General features: G+C 42.2%; 1 protein-coding gene, 1 non-coding gene and 1 pseudogene across 2 annotated transcripts in view; 2 read left to right on the top strand and 1 right to left on the bottom strand.

The window, feature by feature from the left end:
• The window catches only part of ZBTB10 (zinc finger and BTB domain containing 10), a 48,926-nt gene extending 40,159 nt beyond the window's left edge, over positions 1–8,767 (bottom strand). The window contains exon 1 of the mRNA XM_089335458.1: positions 250–8,767. Within this exon, the coding sequence (XP_089191584.1) occupies positions 250–552 (303 nt within the window). The 5' untranslated portion in view covers positions 553–8,767. The remainder of the gene's footprint in view (positions 1–249) is intronic.
• Positions 6,675–6,778, top strand: LOC127490828 (U6 spliceosomal RNA). The gene has a single exon (XR_007919223.1). It is a non-coding gene; the product is annotated as a U6 spliceosomal RNA (small nuclear RNA).
• Positions 8,768–18,957: 10,190 nt separating the features above from the next.
• On the top strand, positions 18,958–19,107 carry LOC127490904 (U2 spliceosomal RNA; annotated as a pseudogene).
• The last annotated feature ends 3,290 nt before the right edge of the window (positions 19,108–22,397 follow it).

The following is a 22,397-nucleotide window of genomic DNA, read 5'->3' as shown; positions in this document are numbered from 1 at the left end:
GCTGGGCTGGGGTGGGGTGGGGGCGCCAGGGGACCGGGAAAGGGGCCGGGCCGCGCCTCCGGCCTGGGGGCGGGGGTGCGGCCGCAGGGAAGGAAGTCGGCCGAGGGGCGGGGGGACAAAAGGCCGGGCGGCCGGCTGGGGGTCTCGGGGAGGGGCGGGCGTGTGCGGCCGGGGCCAGGGCTGCGCGGAGGACAAACAGCTGGCGAGTGTCAGGGTCTGGCCGCCTCCCCGCTGCCCACAGGCACCTACCCGCGCCCGGGACGCGCGTTTTCCTCCTCTCGCCACGAGTTCACCTGGGACTTTGGGAAATAAGTGCGCGGTGGGAAGCTGCGCTCCAGCCTTGTCATTTGCTGGGGGTGGGTGGGGTGGGGTGGGGTGCGGTGGGTGGGGGTGTGGGTGTGTGTGGATGGCGGTGCCCGAGGAAGTGAACTTATTTTGTCCCCTCACAAAGACTGGAGCGGGCGAGCGCCTCTCGGGCGAGGAGGTGGCGAGCCGCGGACCACCGCCTGCCCTGGATGCCAGGGCAGCGCCTCGGGCCCCGGGGGCAACCATCCTCTCGCCGAAAACGCACCGCCCCGAGTGTCTTGACGGCCGTGATGAAATGGAAATTTAAATAAAAGGTCGAACACGTGCGTTCACTGGGAAGTATTGACATGGGTGTTACATCACCGGCAACCAATCAGAGGGCTCGGCTCGTGTTTATACTTCTACAACCACCTTGTGAGTATTACAGTATGTCATAACGTTATAAATATTAGGCAGGGTTTTCCCCAGCCGCGGCAGGAGGCTGCTCGCACGGACCCGGCGCGCGGCTCCCGAGATTGCCAGCCCCAGCGCAGCAAGGGCTCATTTGAAAAGAAAAAAAAAAAAAAAGCAACGCCAACTGTTTACATTGCATATAGAATTTAGAGTGATTAGAACTGATTGAGCTGGGAGTGAAGCGCCCAAGGCGACCATCCTAGTGGACTTTTTCACTGAAAGGTTCTCCGGTTTGGAGCCCTTAACATTGATCCCTTTTTTAAAAAAAGTCTTTTAAAAAGATGCTACATGTAGCAAATTCTGCAGTGTTTAGGCTCATATGCTAGTTTACAGTATCAGATAAGTCAAGGTTTTTTTTTTGTTATTGTCGTTCAAACAAGTTTCACCGCCTCCCCCCAAAAAAAGATACCCTCAGGCCATGGAGGGGTGTTTTATTTACTCTAAATAATGCATCAACTAGAAGCTGAATCGCAAATGCATATAAAACAAGTCGGAGATAACTGCTGATAAGAACCGGCTTTTTACATAAATAATTCCTTTAGAATATGCATAGGAAGAATGAAAAATATGCCTGCAGTCTTTAGGCGGTCGATTGCCAGTGAGAGGGACTGGAGTGGAGGCTTTAACCCACCTTATATATTAATGTAAAATTATAGAGAGCACTAATTAACAATTTTCATACCCTCTAACTTTATAATTCTTCAGAGATGTTTCCAAAATAAGAACAGTATTTAATGCTTTGAATATATATTGTGGGACATGGTATATTTTTCAGGAGTGAATACATTTTCCTGAACATATAAAATATTATTTGTCTTAATATTTTAAGTGGACTAAACACATCAGTGTACATCCAGACCAATATGCATTGATTATATAGGTTTATTTGAGGCAACAGTCGCTTCACTGTAGTGTTAGTACCGTGCAGAGCAGCCAGATTGTAGATCAAACGTTAAGTCTGCCACCTGGGTGCAATGGAATTTTGATGTAGAGAATGACACTGCTGCCCTGCCACAAAAAGATGTTGGCTTTGAGTTCTTTTTCCAGCAACAAGCGTGTTGTCACCCATCTTTCTTGTCACCTAAGCCATCCCGAACCAGCAAGCTTGACACTTTGATGTAGGTCCTCAGGTTGGCACAGTTTGTAAGGTTTTGTTGTTGTTACTGTTGTCCTTGCCCGGCTTTATTTGATTTTAGTTATTGGAAAGTTTAAGACAGGGCAGTGTGTGACCTGGACCTACTTTGTGCCCAGGAGAAATGAGAGCATTCTTATATACTGTGGCCATATATAATAGTGCCACGTGTGAAGGAATGTGATTATAGCATGTTTTGTCCTTAATCCATGGTCAGTTTTTTCCATTCTAGGCACTTTGCAAGTAAATACTTTATTGAATATATTTAAACCACCACACTTCCTCCGCTACAAAAACAAATAAACAAAAAAAAACCAAGAGTTACTGAAGTTAATTACTTATCCAGGATTAAGGTGATGGGAAATGAAAATAGATGTAAGAATTTTTATGTGAACTTCAAAGCCTGTTTTGCATCCCAACACTTAAATTCAGATCTTTTGGTTCTCGTCTTGTATCCCTAGTACATAATTGGCACTGTTTAAGTTTCTGCTGGTCTTGTTAGTTTTGCTTTTAATATTGCTAACTTCAACCAAAAATGTTAGAATCCTTGATGGTGTTAGGACTGCATTTTTCTTAGATCTGTAACATATGTTTTGCCCCCTATCTGGAATTATGTTTAAGCATGGACTGATTAGGGGTGAGTGACACTAGATTCAAGTGGTACAAACGACTTAAATTCCAGGTCCACTGAACTCCTAAAAGCCAAACAGTATCTGTGTGTGGTGTGCGCACACGTTGCGTGTGTGTACACACGCCTGGGTATTTATGTACACTTTTTGTATATACTCGATTGCCTTCCCCTAAACCCTGAAGGAAGATCAAACCAGAAACAAGTATGCAGGGGCCAGCAGTCACAGATCTCTCAGAATGCCCTATGACAAGGGAACTTTGGGTGACGAAGGGGATCTCCTACTCTGTAAAGGGAGTTTTTAGGAATTCCCCCACCCCTTCCAGTCTCCTGCTAGCAAGCAGGGATCTGTTCTGCCCTGTAGCCCCTATATTTACCGTTAGGGTTCTGCAGTGTTCAAGGGAATTCCCCCTTATGTTTACCAGGGGAACCCCTTAAGAATGGGGGCATCCCCAACCAGTTTGTCCCCTAACGTCATTTTTAGGCTATGTAAAACTGCTGATGTTGACGTTTGATCCAGCCCCACCATAACTGTGATGGCACTAACCCGACTGAGCCTGTCTTCCGTTGTCCAGCGTGACTGTCCTTCACGGCCTTGGTGCATCCACTAGAATGAAGGCCGAGAGGAGAGGGACTGTCTTCTGCTCCCTGCTTCCCTAGGCCCAACCTGGCACCCAGTAGGCAATCAGTCAATGTTGAGTCATTTACCATGTCTTCCCTTCCAACACATTTTAATAGGCCACTTTTTCTGTTTCCTCTTTTTATTTTCCTTAGTTATATGAACAATAAAAGTATCGAGTTAATGTTTCCATTGTATTTATTTTAAAAGCAATAATGTAGTTGAGTATAAATAATATTAGTGCCATTTTCTGTGTGGCTTCCCCATGAATTGCAAACATGTAGTTTACACAAACTCCTTGTGAGTTAAATCAAAGCAGGTATCGTTATCCTCGTTTGACAGATGAGGAGACCCAGTACACAAAAGCTAACCAACTTGCTTAAGGTTATAAATGAGATAGAAGTTTCTAAGACTGTATACAAGAGTAATAGCCTCCAGTCGAAGGCAGGCATCCTTAACTACTAAAATACACTTAACAGTTGTTATATCTGCGTAATTATAAACTGTATTAAATTTTAAACTTTCTTGTTCAGATCTGCTCATAGGAGGGAAAAAGCTAATCACTCATTATTTCCAGTACCCAGAATTAATCACTATTCTGTAAACATGATCTTCTTCTTTTCCTAGCTAAAATTGTTTGTTGGTGTTTATAACTTGGATCCTAGACTGTTCTTGCTTTCAGTTATTAATGTTTTAATATAATTATTTTAAGTATTATTTTAGTGACTGCAGATACAGAATGCTTGACTTTAACCAGTCTTTCATTATTGAACATATCATTGCTTACAGTTTGTTTATTTTGCCATCATAAACAACTCTTTAGTGAAGATCTTTAAAACTTTGTATATATTGTTCCTTTAGGATATATTGTTTCCTTTAAAATAAACTCTAATGGGAATTTCTGTCAAAGGGATTGAACATTTCATAAACAAAGTGTCCTCGTCCCCGCCTGCCCCCACCCCAAATCCAATAGTCAAAATCCAGCCCCGAAGATGAAGATGACGGTGTTAGCAGTGGCATTGCTGAGTAGTGATTAGGTCATGAGGGCAGAGCCCTCCCCGGGCGTGCAGTTAGTGCTCTTAAAAAAGGCCAGTGGGAGCCTGTGCCCGCCCTCACCTGTGCAGCTGCAAGGTTTTCCTGTAAAGAGCAAGCCCTCACCCACACCAGCGCTGCCAGTGCCTTGACCTTGGTCTTCCCAGCTTCCAGAACTGAGAAATTTCTGTTGTTTTAAGCTACCCAGTTTGTGGTATTCTCTTACAGCAGCCCAAATGGACTAGGATAGGTGACTAGTAGCCAGTCTCAGCCAGTAGTGAGAAATGTGCACGAAACCACCAGCAGTGGGTAAATTTGTCAACCATCAGAGGTGCAGGGTGATGAACACGGTGGGGAATATAAATGGGAGCAAGGTTTCTGACAGGTTGCTTGTCCTTATGTGTCAGCACATAAAATGCACATAAGCCTTTTTACCTGACAGCTGTAGTGTTAGGAAGTTCTGTTAGACTGGTTAAGATGTCCATGCAAGGATGTTTACTGAAGCACTGTTTATAAAAAAGTTTTTTTTTTTCCCCTGAAAAACTGGGGGAAAAATCCTTGAGCTTCTATCAATATGAAGTTGTTTATATATATTCTAATATATTCTTATTATATGTTTTTGAGCAGCCACCCAAATGATTATGTAGCATTATATAAGCACAAGCTTTATTGCTAAGTGAAGGCGGCTAGCATATCAACATATAGGAATGATTCGCTGACACATGGGGATAATCGAATCAACAATTCTCATATGGGAAAAATCCTATCATTATTTATTGAGCACCTCCTTGTTAAGCCTTGCACATGTATACATTGCTAAAAAAAATCACTCTGGTCCTTAAGAGTGTATCCATAAACCGATATGTGAATACAAGCATAAAGGGCGCTTTAAAAGGCTGTTGAACAGAATGGAGGCAATTACCTAAGATTTACTAACTGATTTGAAAGGCAGAGACAAAGCTTCCATCTGCCAGTTCACTTCCCCAACGGCTGTGACGGCCATGGCTGGGCCTGGTCAAAGCCAGGAGCCAGGAACTCTATCCGGGTTTCCTCTGTGGGTGGTAGGGACCCAAGTATTTGGGCTGTCATCTCTGCCTTCCCAGATGCATTAGCAGGAAGCAAGATAGGGTAGGAAGCAGAGCAGCATGACTTGAACCTGCGCTCAGATGTGGGATGTCAGCATTGAAAGCAGTGATTAATCCTCTGGGCCACAGCGCTGGCCCGTAGACTTCCACTTTCTACAAAAACTTTCTTAATACATTTTCTGTAGTTTTATATTGAAAGTACAATTTATTGGTTATACCATCAAAAAATCAATAAAGGTGCTTTTATTTTTAGGGAAAAAGTTGTTAACAATTAACCACAATAATCAATGATGTGGTTTTCCCCCCAAGACTTTTGGGAAAAGGTGCTGTTCATTCTCTCTCTCCCTTTAATGTGAACCAATTTGGGCCTACCTCCCCCCACACCCCCAGAAACCTCACAGAACATTCACAGGATGAAAACCATGGTGTTTCTTTTCTTGGACACTTTCAATCCCTTTAAAGTGTTATCTTGTAGAAGCTTCAGTTTACATGCATAGTTTCAGGGACATCTATCACAACAAGTCTTACATTGTGACCTCACCCTTTAGTCCCTTCTCTGCAGAAGCCAGTAATCTTTGCAAAGTGCGCATCTGATCCTGTCACCCCACCCACCTTGGCGGTTCCTGATCCCTTCCTGCCTAAATGCCTACAGGCTTGCAGTTACTTTCCTTTGGGCTACATCTCCAGACTCTTCAAAAATGCAGCACCAGCAAGGTCTGCCTGTCATCTACCCCAGCTCGTCCCTTGCCTATTCCCCCAAAGCTGCCTTCCTCTGCCCTTCATGTCAGCTTTGATCCCTGTCTGTTCCCTGTCTGTACTGCTCTTCCCTCCCTCTCAATGAACCCACGTTCATCCTCAGAGCACTCCCTTGGGGCCACTTTCCCTGACCACCCACACCCTCAACTTCAAATACCTAGTCTCAGATCCTCCGACCCTCTAACTCTGCCTCACAGCCCTGTCACAGTTGCAGGTTTTAAACGTGTGCAGAGGCCGGCCTTGGGGTACGGTGTAGTTTAAGATGCCAGTTGCAACTGCTAAGATCCCACATTGGAGCTTAGGTTCAAGTTGCATGCTGCTCTGCTTTTGATGCAGCTCCCTGCTGACACATCTGGGAAAGCAGATGAGGAATTCCAGGCTCCTGGCTTCAGCCTGACCCAAGTCCTGGCTGTTGCAGCTATTTGGAGAGTGAACCAGTGGATGGAAGACTCTCTCTCTCTCTCTCTCTGTCACTAAGACTTTGAAATAGATAAATCTAAAAAACAAATAAAATTGTGTGGTTATCCTCATTGCATGCTTCCCTGTTGAACTGAAAGCTCCAGGAGGGCAGGTGCCAGAAAGCCCCAATTTTAATATTTTTAAAATTGTAAATTAAAATTATTCAAATGAAAACTTACTAGGTCATTAAAAATAATATATACAGTGCTTACTTCAGCACAAATACTAAAATTGGAATGACACAGAGAAGATTAGCACAGCCCCTGCACAAGGATGATGCAGAAACTCGTGAAGCATTCCATATTTTTTCTGGAATCTCAAAAAAATAATGTATATAAATAAAACATTGTTTTTTGTGGACTCATGCGCTTTATTTAAATTTTAAAATATTTCAAGTTCACTATTGACCATTTTGTGATTTCAGTTTCTCTAAATTCTGATTAATCACAAAGAGGAGTCTGACGCAGAGATGAGACAGATGAAGTAGGTGCCTCTTTTCTATATGTAAATTGTACAGAAGTAGATTGTTTTTGCAACATGAATTTTAATATGGGCCTCAAAGAATGGAAATACTGGAGTAAGTGGTAAGGTTTGATACTTATTTTTTATTGAAACCAATCATTAATACCATACTAACCTTGCTGATTTCTGCAATTAGCAGGTCACCCCAAACTTTACTTCACTGGGTGTGTGGTTCACAGACTCGTCTCCCTGGGAGGTCAGTTAACTTGCCTCTGTTCAGTGGCCCAGATTTCACACTGTTCCGCCTCATAAATTTACAAACCATCAGAAGGACCAGGTGAGAAAAAAATGGAAGATGCCAGGGCCAAGACAGTACAGCATGTAAAGTTAGCGCCATGAAACGGGACTTTCTTTGTGCAAGGCTCCACATGTTGTCACTCCGTGCCCCAGAATTTGGAGATAAAGTCAAGGTCACCACACTTTGAAAACTAAAGCTAATAAGGATCAACATAAATCGTGAGGAAAGTTGCAAACCCAAAACTGTCATTAGGGTGTCTCTGCCATCTGTTCAAGATTGAGGGTGCATCCCAGGATTGCAATGTAACTGCTTAGGAAAAAAAGACTCAATGTTTTCAGGTCTAGTCAAGTGTTTTACAAACTGGGCTGTGCTTAGCTCTGTAAGTATATAAAGAATTTCTTGGGCATATGTGAACACATAAGGACTGTTTTATTCAGAAAATTGATTCTCGGGCTTTTCACTTCCAAATAGACCCATTTTCCAAAAACTGAACTCCCAGAATGCTCCCCTCTAACTGGTTTTCTTTTCTACCTCTGCTTTCACAATTCCTCTTTTCCCAGTTCCTGAAAAAGAAAAAAAAAAAAAAAGAAAAAGGCATACCTCTCACTCAAGTTGAATCTTACTGTGAGACATTGTCCCAGGATGGAAAGGAGACACTGGAGGCAACCAAAGTCAGTGTCCCTAATCACTCAGTAGCAGTACTTTTGCAACTCTCACGGTTTCCAGCTTTTGCTTTCAACAAAACTGAAGAACCACCTAACTGAGGTGTCAGCTCATCATTAAAAATAATTTTGAATAATAGTTTACTAAGGGCTTTTTGCTGGTATCTTGAAAGGCTTTAAAAAAATTTTGTGTCATAGGTAAAACAAAAGCCCTATTCCATCATCCTTATTTGTGTGTATGTGAACAAATGCTCTCATCACATATGTAAAAGAAAAGGAAAAAGGGAATGAAATGTATGACAAATCCTGTCTCACGCTTGCAAACACAGCATTGGAATGTTAATTGGAAAAAAAAATCAATTGAGTAAGAAATGCATTTCAAATCAATATTATTATCAATATTTACAATATACTTATGTCTCTGATCAAATTTGCACTAACAATTATGTCGATTCAGGATTTCTTTTAACATGGTAACAAAAGTTTCTAAAGTGAGACAAATTGGTTGAATATAGACTTCTTTGTATAAATACAAAATTCTGTGGGGGAAGTAGAGTGGAAATAAAGGAAAAATGCAAAATTTCAAGCTTCATGTATTTTTATTAAGTAATTATTTTTTTCAAGTAATTATGATATATAGTCCCATTGAGTGGATTTTCTAAGATGACATAATTTTGTTTTGTATTGAAATTACAACTTGCCAGAAATGACATTCATTATAATTTAAGGCTACAAGGAAATATATCAAATACTAACTTAAGAATGTGTAAAATGGCATACAGTTCTTCAAAATTGTTTTATACAGAACACTAATCTTGTTCAGTATTTTCCAAATACCATCTTTCACCAAAGGACTTGGGCCCCAGCTGCCCATGTAGAAGACCTGGATGGAGTTCCTGGCTCCTGGCTTCAGCCTGGCCCAGCCCCAGCTGCTGTGGGCATTTGGGGGAGGGAACCAGCAGATGGAAGATTCTCCCTCTTTCTCTCTCTTTCAAGTGAAATTTAAACATTTTAGAAAGACTGCCAGATTCTGAAATTCTGTCTTCTATGATGTTTTTAGAGTTCAGAGGAATTTTTTGAAATTGCAATGTTAAGATTCTTTTCCTCATTGCTCTCCCAAATGTTTAAATGTTTGTTTTACTAACAAAATTCAGAATCCTAGGTGAACCACCAGTCTAATGGAATATAAAGGGGAATATTCTGTTTTATAAAATGTTCTGTATTATTGAGCCATGGAGACAGTCAATTTACCACCTAGTTTAATAGAGATAGCTAGCACTTTAAAGGCATTTTTAAAGTTTTTCCTGTGTGCCACACATTAAGATTTAATAGATAAATAAGACTAAATAAGGTAAATAACTCAAGAAACTACATTTCACTGTGGGAGTGGAACATTTAAATTAGTAGCTATAAAGATTAAGTGTTGAGAGATGTATAAGTTGCTATGAAGGACAGTAACTTGCTTGAAAATCTGAATTTCTAGAGATTTGAGGTACAAATATGATTGTTGCCAAAAGTAAATCTATCCCTAAGCAAGGGAGGTTTTAGTAGTTCAGTGTGGATGGTAGGAGCCATGCTTAAGGTGGGGTTTGAAAAGAAAGGAGGGGTAATGAATGAATGTAGACTTTATCCTGATAGCAGTGTGGAGACTGGAAGGCTTTAAGCAAGAGAATGATGAAGTTGGATACTTCTTAATAATACCAGTTTCTTTCATTCTAATTCTATGCTCATCAAACAGTGTGATCTCAAATTTGGCCCCCTGTGTAGATTCATCCACAAGGAAGAAATTCCCTTAGAAAATAAGGTACTTTAGCTTGCCAGATAAATGTTCTGCTGAAAGATAATGAATTTACAGTCTCTTAAATTTCATTGATTTGAAGCAGTATCCTAGAATCTAATGTATGGTAAGTATATGAATCAAGTCCAGAGTTGGGGTGTTATTTCCATCTCTCAAAGTCCTAGGACTTCTAACTACTTTCTCTATAGTACCTAAGTATCCATCTGCCTCCCACCTCTCAGGTGCACTGAGAGTTCCATAGACTTGATAGCAATGATTTTGTAAAAGATGGCAATGCGATTTTTTTAAGTTGGGGCAGGCTTTTGGCCTAGTGTTTAAGCTGCTGTCATTTTGAAGTGCCTGGGTTTGAATTTCCACTGTGTCCCTCTTTCCAGCTTCCTGCTAATGTGCACTTTGGGAAGCGACATGTGATGATAGCTCAAGTAGTTGTGTCCCTGCCATCCACGTGGGTGGCTTGGACTGAATTCTCATCTTCCAGTGTCAGATCAGTCAGCCATGGCCATGGTAGGCATTTGGACAGTGAACCAATGACTTGGAGTGCGCTTGCTCGCTCTCTCATGCCTCTCAAATAAATACATACGCATATATATATATTTATTTAAAATACACATATTTTAAATCTGTAACACTATTTCCAGAAATTAAAATGACACTCTTCCAAATTGTTCATGATCAGCCAGCATAAAATTTCCATCTAACATTGATATATTATTCTTGTAGGAACAGCCATAAAGAACAGCTGTGCAGTTGTGCCTCTGTTCACAGAAGGGGTGGACCAGAGAGTGGGTGGAGAAGGAAAAAATTCCTGAGTACCACTGGATAAATTGCTCAGAGTAGCTGCACCTCTTACAGTGGGTCCGCAGTAGTATCTGCAGGTACAGAGACTGGTCAGCACAAGTAAGTCGGGCAAGTTGTTCGCCTGTCAGTAAAATGAGAATCCAGGCATTATTTTTGGCTTGGTAAGTTTTCTGACTGAGGTTTATTTCCCCAGGCCAGTCATAGTCAGTGTTGTCCTGTGCATGTTATTATGCCTCACTGGTCAGTGGAACAATTAGGCTCATTGAGCAAGTACAATTCAGGTACAGCTGACTTTTTTCTTCCGTTTAAGTAACCTGACCTAACTACTGTGGGATTCTGGATTCTGTTGTTGACTCATAAATATTTCAGGCTTTTCAGGTTTGCTCAGGAGACAAAAATGATCCACTTGTGATCCAGAGATCTCTTCCTTCTCATGGTCTCCGTGTTACTTTTATTAATGCATGTATTCCCACAAAGACATCCACGCACGATAGGAAGCAGTCACTCCGTGGTTTTACTGAAGAGGACTGCAGTGCTCGTGCTGGGAGGCCTTGGTCAAATTGCTATCTCTAGACTCTGGTTTCCTCATTCGTGAAACGGAGCTGTCATAGAATAGGGTTCAATTGTCAATTGATTTCTTGGTTTATATTTACCAGGCACTGAGTTAAGGGCTTTACATATATTATCTCAAATACGAAAAGCAAAAAGCACTTCATTCTGCCTGGTAAATATAAGCCAGCAAATTAATTTATCCAACATATTTAAATACTGCGTATTTGCCAGATGCTGTGGTAGATACCAGGGATAAAATGGGGAGCAACAAAAGACACAGTCCAGGTGATAGGGCATTTACCCTCATCTAGTCAGCACATGTTGGAGACCTGTATTGAAATACCACGCTATACCCTATCATTTTTTAGGGGCAGGCGTTGTGGCACACCAGGTTAAGCCACTGCTTAAGACTGTCATGTCCCACATCAGTTACTATTTTAAAGATTTTTTAAAAAGGTTTATTTATTTATTTGAAAGAGTTACACAGAGGGAAGGAGAGAGAGAGAGAGAGGCCTTCCATCTGCTGGTTCACTCCTCAGATGCCGCAACAGCCGGAGCTATGCCGATCTGAAGCCAGGAGCCAGGAGCTTCTTCCAGGTCTCCTATGTGGGTGCAGGTACCCAAGGACTTGGGCCATCTTCTGCTGCTTTCCCAGGCCATAGCAGAGAGCTGGATTGGAAGTGGAGCAGCCGGGACTCGAACTGGCACCCATGTGGGATGCCAGTACTGTAGGCGGCAGCTTTACCTGCTACACCACAGTGCCAGCCCCAATTTTAAAGATTTTAACTTTAGCAATTACAAGAGTTTTTTTTTAATTAAAGAGAAAATATTTACATCTCAAATAGAAAAGAAAATTAAAAAGTATTCTTGATCTTTAAAAACCAATCACTTGATCATAGATTTTTTTTTTCACCAGCTCATTATATCTATTCAACATCTGCATCACTTGGATGTACTAATCCTTTATTTATACTTTCATTCTCTGTGTCAGGTTTACTTAGGAGTGTACCTTCTTAAAAAAAAAGTTAACTGAATCTGTTCATGGAAAAATCTCAGGAGGTTTTGAAAACTAATGCTGCTACAATGTTTCCAGATCTGCTACCAAAGCTGTTGGTGTTGGCAGCTCTTCAAAAAGTTACGAATTTTTTTAAATGATACATATTTCCTGTGAACTTTTATAAATTTAAGATTTATTTATTTATTTGAAAGAGCAAGAGAGAGAGAGGGACACACACACATATACATATATGTAGTGGGAAGGTGTGTTTTATATTTATATGTATATATATACATATATATCTATACACACATAAGATACAGTGATGATAGCTAACTAACAAACATGAATACATAAAAGCAAGAGTGGGTTGAAAGAAATGAAATTATCTTAGAGTAACATTTGGAGAGGGAGTGACATTGTGGCATGGTGCATTAAGCCACTGCTTTGCATCCCATATGGGCACCAACGGTTCAAGTCTTGACTGCCCCACTTCTGATCCAGCTCCCAGCAAATGCACTTTGGAAGGCAGCAGAGGGTGGCTCAAGTGTTCAGATTCCTACCACATGTGTGGGAGACCTGGATGAAGCTCTAGGCTCCTGGCTTCAGCGTGCCCCCCCCAACTCCCCCCCCCCCCCCGCCCAGCCATTGCAGCTGTTTGGGGAGTGAACCAGCCGATGGAAGATCTCTGAATCCATCTCTATAATTCTGCCTTTCAAAAAACAAACCTTTAAAGAAAATTTGGGGGGAGTGATGGGTGATGGTATTGGATTAGTCAGGGACCAAATGATGGAAAGCAAGTAACTGATGGGGATCCGCTGAAAGATTTTAAGCAAGGAAATGATAGGACTAAACTTGCTTTTGGACAGCAATGGAATTGAAGACCAGAGACACAGGGGTATCAGTTATGAAGTTATGATGCTGCTGTGACAGAACAGGTAAGAGATGAAAGCCTCATGTCCAGCAGGCATTGAAAGTAGTGTCTGAGTTGGAGGTAGTTACATAAACATATTTGGGGATTGTCAGTTCATAGTTGGTAATTATAAAGAGTTTATTTATTTATTTGACAGAGAGTTATAGACAGCGAGAGAGACAGAGAGAAAGGTCTTCCCTCTGTTGGTTCACTCCCCAAATGGCCACAACAGCCAGTGCTGCACTGATCCAAAGCCAGGAGCCAGGTGCTTCTTCCTGGTCTCCCATGCACGTGTAGGGGCCCAAGCACCTGGGCCATCCTCCACTGCCATCCCAGGCCACAGCAGAGAGCTGGACTGGAAGAGGAGCAACCAGGACTAGAACCTGGTGCCCATATGGGATGCCGGTGCCACGGGTGGAGGATTAACCCAGTGCACCATGGTGCTGGCCCTGATAGTGAGTAATTAAAATCCAAGTAAATGAAACAAATAAGGAGAACATATAAAGTGGGAAGAGAGAGAGAGAACTTAAGTAGAATTCCAAGATAGCATAATTTAAGGAACAGGTGCAAGAAGAGGATCCTGGGGAGACTGAACATCCAATAATCTTTGTTTTCAAAATTTCTTTTTTATATTCAGCTTGGATTTTCCATGCTTTAATGAAAGTCTGTTGATTGTGTTCACTCTCCAGTTGTGATAGAAGCAGCTGTTCATCATCTTGTATATAACAACCCTTCCTATGCTTGAATACTGTTATTAAGAAACCTAGTAGTCTTCTCTAACTTGGGCTAAATAATTTCTAGCTCCTATTTTTCGAACCCTTTAATCATCTCTGTGACTCTCTGTTGAATCCCTTCCCCTTTCTCTACATCCCTCTCTAGCTGTGGAGTCTGTTGCTGGATGTTGTACTTTCAAGATTTGCTTTGAGCGTGATGGGAGAATTTTCCTAAATTTCTTTTATCATAAGTTAACAAATTTATTTTTTAAAGGTTACTTATTTATTTGAGAGACAGAGCTACAGACAGAGAGGGAGAAACAGAGAGAAAGGTCTTCCATCTGCTGATTCACTCCCCAGATGTCTGCAATGGCCACAGCTAGGCCAGGATAAAGGGAGGAACCTGGAACTCCATCTGAGTTTCCCATGTGGGTGGCAGAGAAGTAAGTACTCGGGCAATCTTCCACTGCCTTTCAAAATGCATTAGCAGAGTGCTGGATCAGAAGTGGAGCAGCCAGGACTTGAACTGAAACCCATATGGCATTCCAGTGTTGCAGGCTCAACTTAACCAACTGTGCCACAGTGCTGCCCCAATTCCAGCTTTCTGCCAGTGTGTACCCTGGGAGGCAGCAGGGTACTCAAGTTGTTGGGTCCCCATCACTCATGTGAAGACCTGGACTGGATTCAGTTCCTGGTTCCTGACATTGACCTGGTCCAGCTGCAGCTCTTAGAGGTTTTGAGGATCAAGCTAGTAGGTATGTGAGTTCTCGCTTCCTTTTTGTTTTATTTTTATCTATTTGGAGGATAAAAAAACAGAAATGGACAGAGACAGATCTTCCATCCATAGGCTCACTGCCCAAATGCCTGCAACAACCATGGCTGGGCCAGACCAAAGCCAGGAACGAGGAACTAAATCTAGGTCTTGCACATGGGTAACAGGAACATAACTACTTGGGCCATCACCTGCTGCTTCACAGGGTGCACACTGGTAGGTAGTTGGAATAGAAGCAGAATGGGGGACTCAAAAGCAGGCATTCAGATGTGGGTTGTAGGTATCCCAAGAGGTCTTAATCATTGAGCAACAATATTCACCACCACCTCTCTGTTTCTCCCTATCTCTCTCTCTTCTCTGTGTCTGTCTCTCTCTCAAATGAGGCAAACATTTTTTAAAAATGTTAAAAACAGATCATTTTAAAAACAAATCATTCTCAATACCCTTATGTGATTGAATGGAATAAGTTGATTTGTTCCTGGTCTCATGGCTGTCAGTTTGGATAGGAGGTAAGATCTTTGGAGGTAAGAGCTTTGGATGTATTCCATGTAGTTATAAGCCAACATAGATTTAGAGCATGCAGCTTGTCTCCTCTCTTTTCACTGTCTAAACTGTAAGATCAGATTTAACTGCACACATAAAGTGACACCCACCTTCGCACTTACTTCACTATATTGCTCGTCGACCACTCACGTCTGTCTCCTGTACACCACTGAGTTTCTTGAAGAAGGGGCATGATCCTGATTATGTTTTCAGCCCAATTTTCATAGTATGGAGAATCACCTTGAGTGCCTGCCCTCAAGTGTGAAAAAGGAAGATCATAACGAGCAGTGGCATTGGGGTTCCATCTTGCTTGTCAGTGCCAACTGATTGCTACTACTTAGTTGTTCCCTAGCAGTATGGCCTTAAAGTTTGTGAAGTAGAGCCCTGGCTTGACACAAAAGGCAGTGGCAAAGTGGAATTCTTGGGAATTGGAATTGTGAATTTCTGGTAATATAATTGGTACTGGCAGCCTATATTTGCCACTAAAAACAGTAACAGGAACTATATTTTCATTCCTATAAGATACCACAGTTCCAGGCTAGTACTAGACTACTCCTATGAGAAAGAAAACAGCACTTTGTTCAGTTTGTAGACCATACTGAGGACAACAAAACATCTTTGAGGTCATAGCCCTACTATAAAAATCTATTCACCCACTCATTTTGACCAACTACACAAGGTCTATTTTTAGTATCTCTTAGAAATTAGTTCAGTGTTAATCTGCATAGCTGCCACACATGGCTCTGAAATGTCATTACAAGGTTTTGCTCATGGTTCTTTCCTGGAAGCTGCTCAGAAAATAGTTTTGATTTGACTTCAAAGTCAACAAAAATAATAGAGTTTTTGTTTGTTTATTTGGATTTTTGGGGGGAGAGGGTAATTAAAGAATTGAACTGCTACTTTAAAAGTTCCACAACAGATCTGTCACCATTACTAAATTGTTACCTTGAGAGTTTAGTAGAAAATGTGAACGGAAATCTAGAACAAACTGAAGAATTCACAGGTTGGGGGTATGGTCAAACCCTGGGGATACAAGAAATATTCCTGAAGAGCTTCAATGTATTCAATTTTAGATACTTTATTTTTTCATTTTATTTGAAAGAGAGAGAATCTTCCATCCACTGGTTCACTTCCCAAAATGCCTGTAACAGCTGGGACTGGGCCAGGCCAAAGCCAAGAGCCAGAAACACCATCTGGGTTTCCCAGGTGTGTGGCAGGGATGCTAGGACTTGAGCCCTCACCTGCTGCCTCCCAGTGTATGCATCAGCAGGAAGCTGGATGGAAGCAGACGTGGGACTCAGTGCCAGGCACTTCCACATGGGCTGCAGGTGTCCCCAGCCACCTATTAGCTCCTGTGCGAAACCCCTACCCCCACTTTTAGATTCTTTGGTTGCTGTGTGTGTGTGTATATTTTGTTTGTTATGCTGTTCTGTGCTTTTTCATTTAACAGGAGTCTCCATGTCTAAACTGGAGAACAACCTCAAAGACATAAATTAATGAAAATCAAGTAGATTGATCCATTTATGATAGGCACTAAATCTAAAATCCACAATTAGTTATTTTTTATCATTTTAAAGATTTTATTTACTTATTTGAAAAGTAGAGTTAAAGAGAGAGAAAGAGGCAGAGAGAGAGGTCTTCCATCCAGTGGTTTACTCCCCAAGTGGGTGCAATGGCCAGAGCTGTGCTGATCCAAAGCCAGGAGCCAGGAGCTTCTTCCAGGTCCCCCACATGGGTGCAGGGGCCCAAGGACTTGGGCCATCTTCTACTGCTTTTCCAGGTCATAGGAGAGAGCTGGATAGGAAGAGGAGCAGCCAGGACTGGAACTAGTGCCCATATGGGATTCTGTACCACAGGCAGATGTGTAGCCCACTATGCCACAGTGCTGGTCCCTAAATAAATATTTTTTGAAAATACAGCTTCAATATTTTTTTAAAAAGAAAAAAATACAGCTTCATTATTTAAAAAGAAGAAAATAGTGCTGAGAGAAAAATTACTTCACTTGACATTCTTCCTGAGGTACCTAACCCATTGAGATGATTGCACCTATCACTATTGTGGTAATGACACCAAGTCCACAGCTACATCTCAAACTTCTCTTCAGAGCGTTGCCTGCCACTTCAAGGCTCCAGGTATATCACAAACTCAGTGAACCCCAAATTAACTGACGTCATCACTTCCCTTCCAACCCACTCTTTTTCTTATATTCTCTATTGCACTCAGTGTTGGTGCTCTGTTCACAACTGTCTTTGGTGCTTCTGCCATCTGAGTTTCCAGATTCAACCAAATCCTGACAGCTATACTCCCTAATTAATCTGGGAATCCTTTTCCCACACTCCAGCTCTGCCATTGTCCTGGTTCAGCCTCTTAATCCTCTTCCATCTTGAACACTACACCAAACCTCTGAACTGGCCTTCAGATCTCTGGTCTGACCCTGTCCATGTCCTTCCATTATTATTCCCTATATACAAAATCCAGTGACTTTTCATCTCTTGAAATATAAAGTTCCTTGACATGGGATGCAAGCATTCTAGATGGCCCCCATTCACCTGGACATTTTAATCTCTCACCCTCCACTTCTTGTCTTTCTCTTTGCTTTCTAGAAATGGCGCTGTCCTCCTCTGCTTCTGTCAGGAAATCCCAGGGTATCTACCCTATCTCTCGTCATTTGGTTATACCTAATCATTCTTCCATAAAACCTACCTCAGTTACCATCTTGCCCCAGAAAGTCTTCCTAACGCACCTTTGGGCCTTTGCAACACCCAGAATTCATGCCTACTGTTTCCCTAACCACATTATTGTAATATGTCTATGCATAGGTTTGTCTGCACTACCATGCTCTCTAAAGGGACATCATGGCATAGGTAGCTTTGCATCCATAACATGTTAGCACAGTGTGTTGCACTGGTAATCTTTCCACAGATGTTAACTGAATGAATGGCAGAGTATATCATTATCAGTGCCTGTGATAGAACACAGCTAGGAACAATGATAGTATCAACTTGAATTTGAAACAGATTATCCTGAAAGGAATAACATAAAATGTAGCAACTGAGCAAGGACAATAACTCTTATTGCCACTTTTAAGTCCCCTAGAAATCATTGAGTCTTGTTATCTCAGTGCTGAAAACTCTAAATTACTAATACATTTAAAGGTTGCCAGTCAGATTGGGATGGTTATATATAACACACTTTTTAAAAAGTTTATTTATTTGAAAGGCAGAGTGATGGAGAGAGAGAGAGAGAAAGAGCGCGCAAGCGAGCGATGGGTTCACTCCCCAAATGGCTGCAACTGCCAGTGCTGAGCAAGGCCAAAGCTATGAGCCTGGAACTCCATCTGAGTCTCCCATGTGGGTGATGGGGCCCCAAACCTGCCCCAGTGCATCAGCAGAGAGCTGGTTCAGAAGTGGAGCAGCGGGGACTAGAACCGGCGCTCATCTAGGAGTCCAGCATCGTAGGCAGTGGCAGCTTAACCTGCTGTGCCACAACATACCCACCAGCCCCTGTAACACACTTCTAAAAGTATTTTAGATCAGGAAGACATTTTCCTGGAGGAGTACAAGTGCTTCTTTGAAAGAAAATGCACAAACATGTATTACTATTATTCAAAGCATGGAACTGTGAGAATATTCTATGTAATAAGAATGAAAAGAATGATGAGTTACACCCCATTCTTTCCTTCAGCCCCAGTCTTCAATTAAATAGACTGGGATGCCCTCATCCCACTTCAGAGGGCTGGTTCCAGGCCCAGCACCTGTACTTCTGATCCAGCTTCCTGCTAATGCATTCTGGGAGACAGCAGGTGATGGCCTATGTACTTGAATCCTGCCACGCATGTGGGAGATTTGGATGGATTCCCAGGATCCTGGCTTTGGCGTGGCCCAACTGAATGTTGCACGAATTTGGGGAGTAAACCAGCAGATAGAAAATCTCTATCTTCCTCTCTCTCTTTGCTCTGCTTTTCAAGCAGATGAAACACATCACTTCTCGGCCTTTTGGCTAAGATCAAGTGTAGTATCAAGCAGATGAAACACTTAAAAAAATAGATCATCTAAGTTATGAAAGTATGCATTTTTCTCCCTGCAGTACTTAAACTATTTCCATTTTGAGTAATTTTGAATGTCCATAGATTTTCATTTTTCCAAAATTATCTCCTAAGAAAAAAGAAAGAAAAACAAACAAATAAAAAAAAAACAAGACTTAAGTAATTAACAACAGGATAAAAATTTTTCATCTGTAGATCTTGGAATCTAGACTATTCTTTGTCTAGTTACTTTCTCAGCTTATACCCCCAGGTTAATCACTTATTTTCCCAGCTAACATGTTTTATGTTTGTGTTTGCTTGTTAAAGTGTTTATAAATGTACTTGTACAAGGATTTTATTGAAACCCTATAAACATTACAAGACAACTACAATTTTAACCATCTGATTAAAACCTTTATTGACTTTTTAAAAAAGATTTATTTATTTGAAAGTCAGAGTTACACAGAGAGAGGAGAGGCAGAGAGAGAGAGAGAGAGAGAGAGAGGGAGGTTTTCAATCCACTGGTTCACTCCTCAATTGGCTGCAATGGCCAGAGCTGTGCCGATCCAAAGCCAGGAGCCAGGAGCTTCTTCCTGGTCTCCCACTCAGGTGCAAGGGACTTGGGCCATCTTTTGCTCCTTTCCCAGGCCATAGCAGAGAGCTGGATTGGAAGAGGAGCGGGACTAGAACCGGCACCCATATGAGATGTCGGCACTTCAGGCCAGGGCGTTAACCTACTGCGCCACAGCGACGGCCCCTATTGACTTTTTTTTTTTTTTTAAAGGAAATCATGGAAATACTTCTTTGCTTATTTTGGAGTACCTGATGAATTTTAACATTTCATTCTTTGAATATTTTGATTATTATACATTCTGTTTCTTACTACAAAACAGGTTCTTCCTACTTTTTAAAAAAGGCCCGGGAGGGCAGTGGAGGATGACCCAAGTGCTTGGGTCCCTGCACCCGCATGGGAGACAGGGAGGAAGTACCCGGCTCCTGGCTTCAGATTGGTGCAGCGCTGGCTGTAGCGGCCATTGGGGGAGTGAACCAATGGAAGGAAGACCTTTCTCTCTGTCTCTCTCTCACTGTCTATAATTCTCTCTCTGTCTCTCTCTCTCACTGTCTAACTCTGCCTGGCAAAAAAAATAAATAAATATATATATATATTATTTGAAAGGCAGAGTTACAAAGATGCCATCTTCCACTGCTTTCCCAGGCCATAGCAGAGAGCTGGATTGGAAGTGGAGCAGCCAGCTTGAACTAACATCCATAGGGATGCTGGTGTTACAAGCCATGCCTTAAGATGCTGCACCAAAATGGCAGTCCCTGTGTTTTTCTTTCAAGTATGAAATGAATGTATATGTTCTGCACTAGCTAGTCCACAGCAGCAGGAATAGTAACACCAATGCCAAGCACAGGACCAGATGCAAAATAAATATCAGTGAGTATTTGCTGCATTAATGAAAGGAAAAATATCTTTTAACTGTGGCTACAAACGCTGCCCATTTCCATAAGTGATTATGTATAAATTACCCTATTTATTCTCATTTGTTTATTCATTCATTCCACAAATAACTTTTAATAGGTACCACTGCCTTTCTAATGATTTGTAGTTTTTTCTTATGTTCTCAGCATATCATTCATAATCAATTTGTGAGTGTTGGAGGCAGGGCCAGCGCTATGACATAGCAGGTAAAGCTGCTGCCTGCAGTGCCTGCATCCCATATGGGCGCCAGTTTGAGCCCCGGCTGCTCCACTTCCTATCCAGCTCTCTGCTGTGGCCTGAGAAAGCAGTAGAAGATGGCCCAAGCGCTGGGCCCCTGCGCCCGTGTGCGAGACCCAGAAGAAGCTCCTGACTCCTGGCTTCAGTTCAGCACAACTCTGGCTGTCAGGGCCATCTGCAGAATGAACCAGCGGATGGAAGACCTCTCTCTCCCTGCCTCTGCCTCTCTGTAACTCTGCCTTTCAAATAAATAAATAAATCTTAAAAAAAAAAAAAAAGTGTTCAAGATTTGTTTCCAAACTTGAGCTCTAGTCACTGCTCTACCACTTGCTAAGTGGTGGAGATTTTAAGTGGCTAATTATACTCATATTTATCTAGAGGTTATCAAGAGGTTTAAGTAATAGAAGGCAAATAAAACTCTCAGGACAGTTCATTGCACCCAGTTAGAGCTCCATGAATGTTCTTTTCTGTCCAGTCTCAATGGTTAAAGAAAAGGGCCTTAGTCCTTGCTCCCTCCAAGGTATAATTATGAATCCCTTCTCTTCAAACACTAATCAGAAAGGCCTCTGAGCCCAAATTCAAAGACATAGCTCCAATTTTAATGCCTTATTAACTAAATGAGTCATGAAGTTTTCTGTTTGTTGAGTAAAAATTGGGTCTGCATTCTGTAATTTAGGCTGTTATCTGTGTGCTTAATCAAGGAGAAAATTACAATTTTCTGTGAAACTGATCCCCTCCTTCCCACAACAATCCAATGGAAGATCAGTCTAGCAGCAGGATGTGGAGTGGATGCTGGGGGCCGGAAGCTCATCCAGTAAGCAGTTAGACTAATCAGTACAGGCGTGAGGCACTATAGGCCTGTCGGGAGGGGATAAGGGGCGGCGGGGGAGGGGGGGGGCAACGCTGTGGCATAGTGGGCTAAGCTTCCGCCTGTCCTGCTGGCATCCTATATGGATGCTGGTTCTAGTCCTGGCTGCTCCTCTTCCCATCCAGCTCTCTGCTATGGCCTGCAAAAGCAGTAGAAGATGGCCCAAGTCCTTGGGCCCCTGCATGGGAGACCCTGAAGAAGCTCCTGGCTCCTGGCTTCAGATCTGCCCAGCCCCAGCCATTGCGGCCATTTGGGGAGTGAACCAGTGAATGGAAGACCTTTCTATCTCTCCCATCCCCACCCCATAACTCTGCCTCTCAAATAAGTAGAGTCATAAAAATAATAAAAGGAGAGGGGAGAAACACCCCAAAGGGAGGTCTTGTTTTTGTCTTTTTTTTTTTTTTCATTTTTTATAAAAAGCTTTTCTGAGGGATAATTACTGTACAAATAAAGTACATATTTCAGGATAGGTGTTTGACCTCACAGTTAGATCATTACTTGAGACATCGGCATCCCACACTGGAGTTTCTGGGTTTGAGCATGGGTTCCACTCCACTCTTGATTCCAGCTTCCTGCTAATTTGTACCCTCAGAGGCAGCAGATACCTGGGTCCCCCTGCCTCCCACATAGGAAACCAAGATTGAGTTCCCGGCTCCCAGCTTCACCATGGCCCAGCGCTGGTCATCGTGGACATTTGGAGAGTGAACCAGTGGATGGGAGAGCTCTATTTACCTACCTACCTACCTCTGTCTCTATCTCTCTGCCTCTCAGAGATAATAGAGTACCAATGACGAGAAGAAATGT

This window comes from Oryctolagus cuniculus, chromosome 6 (assembly GCF_051225735.1).
Source record: "Oryctolagus cuniculus isolate XC-2025 breed Fujian yellow rabbit chromosome 6, ASM5122573v1, whole genome shotgun sequence".
Lineage (NCBI taxonomy): Eukaryota > Metazoa > Chordata > Mammalia > Lagomorpha > Leporidae > Oryctolagus > Oryctolagus cuniculus.
This window is presented reverse-complemented; position numbering and strand designations above follow the sequence as displayed.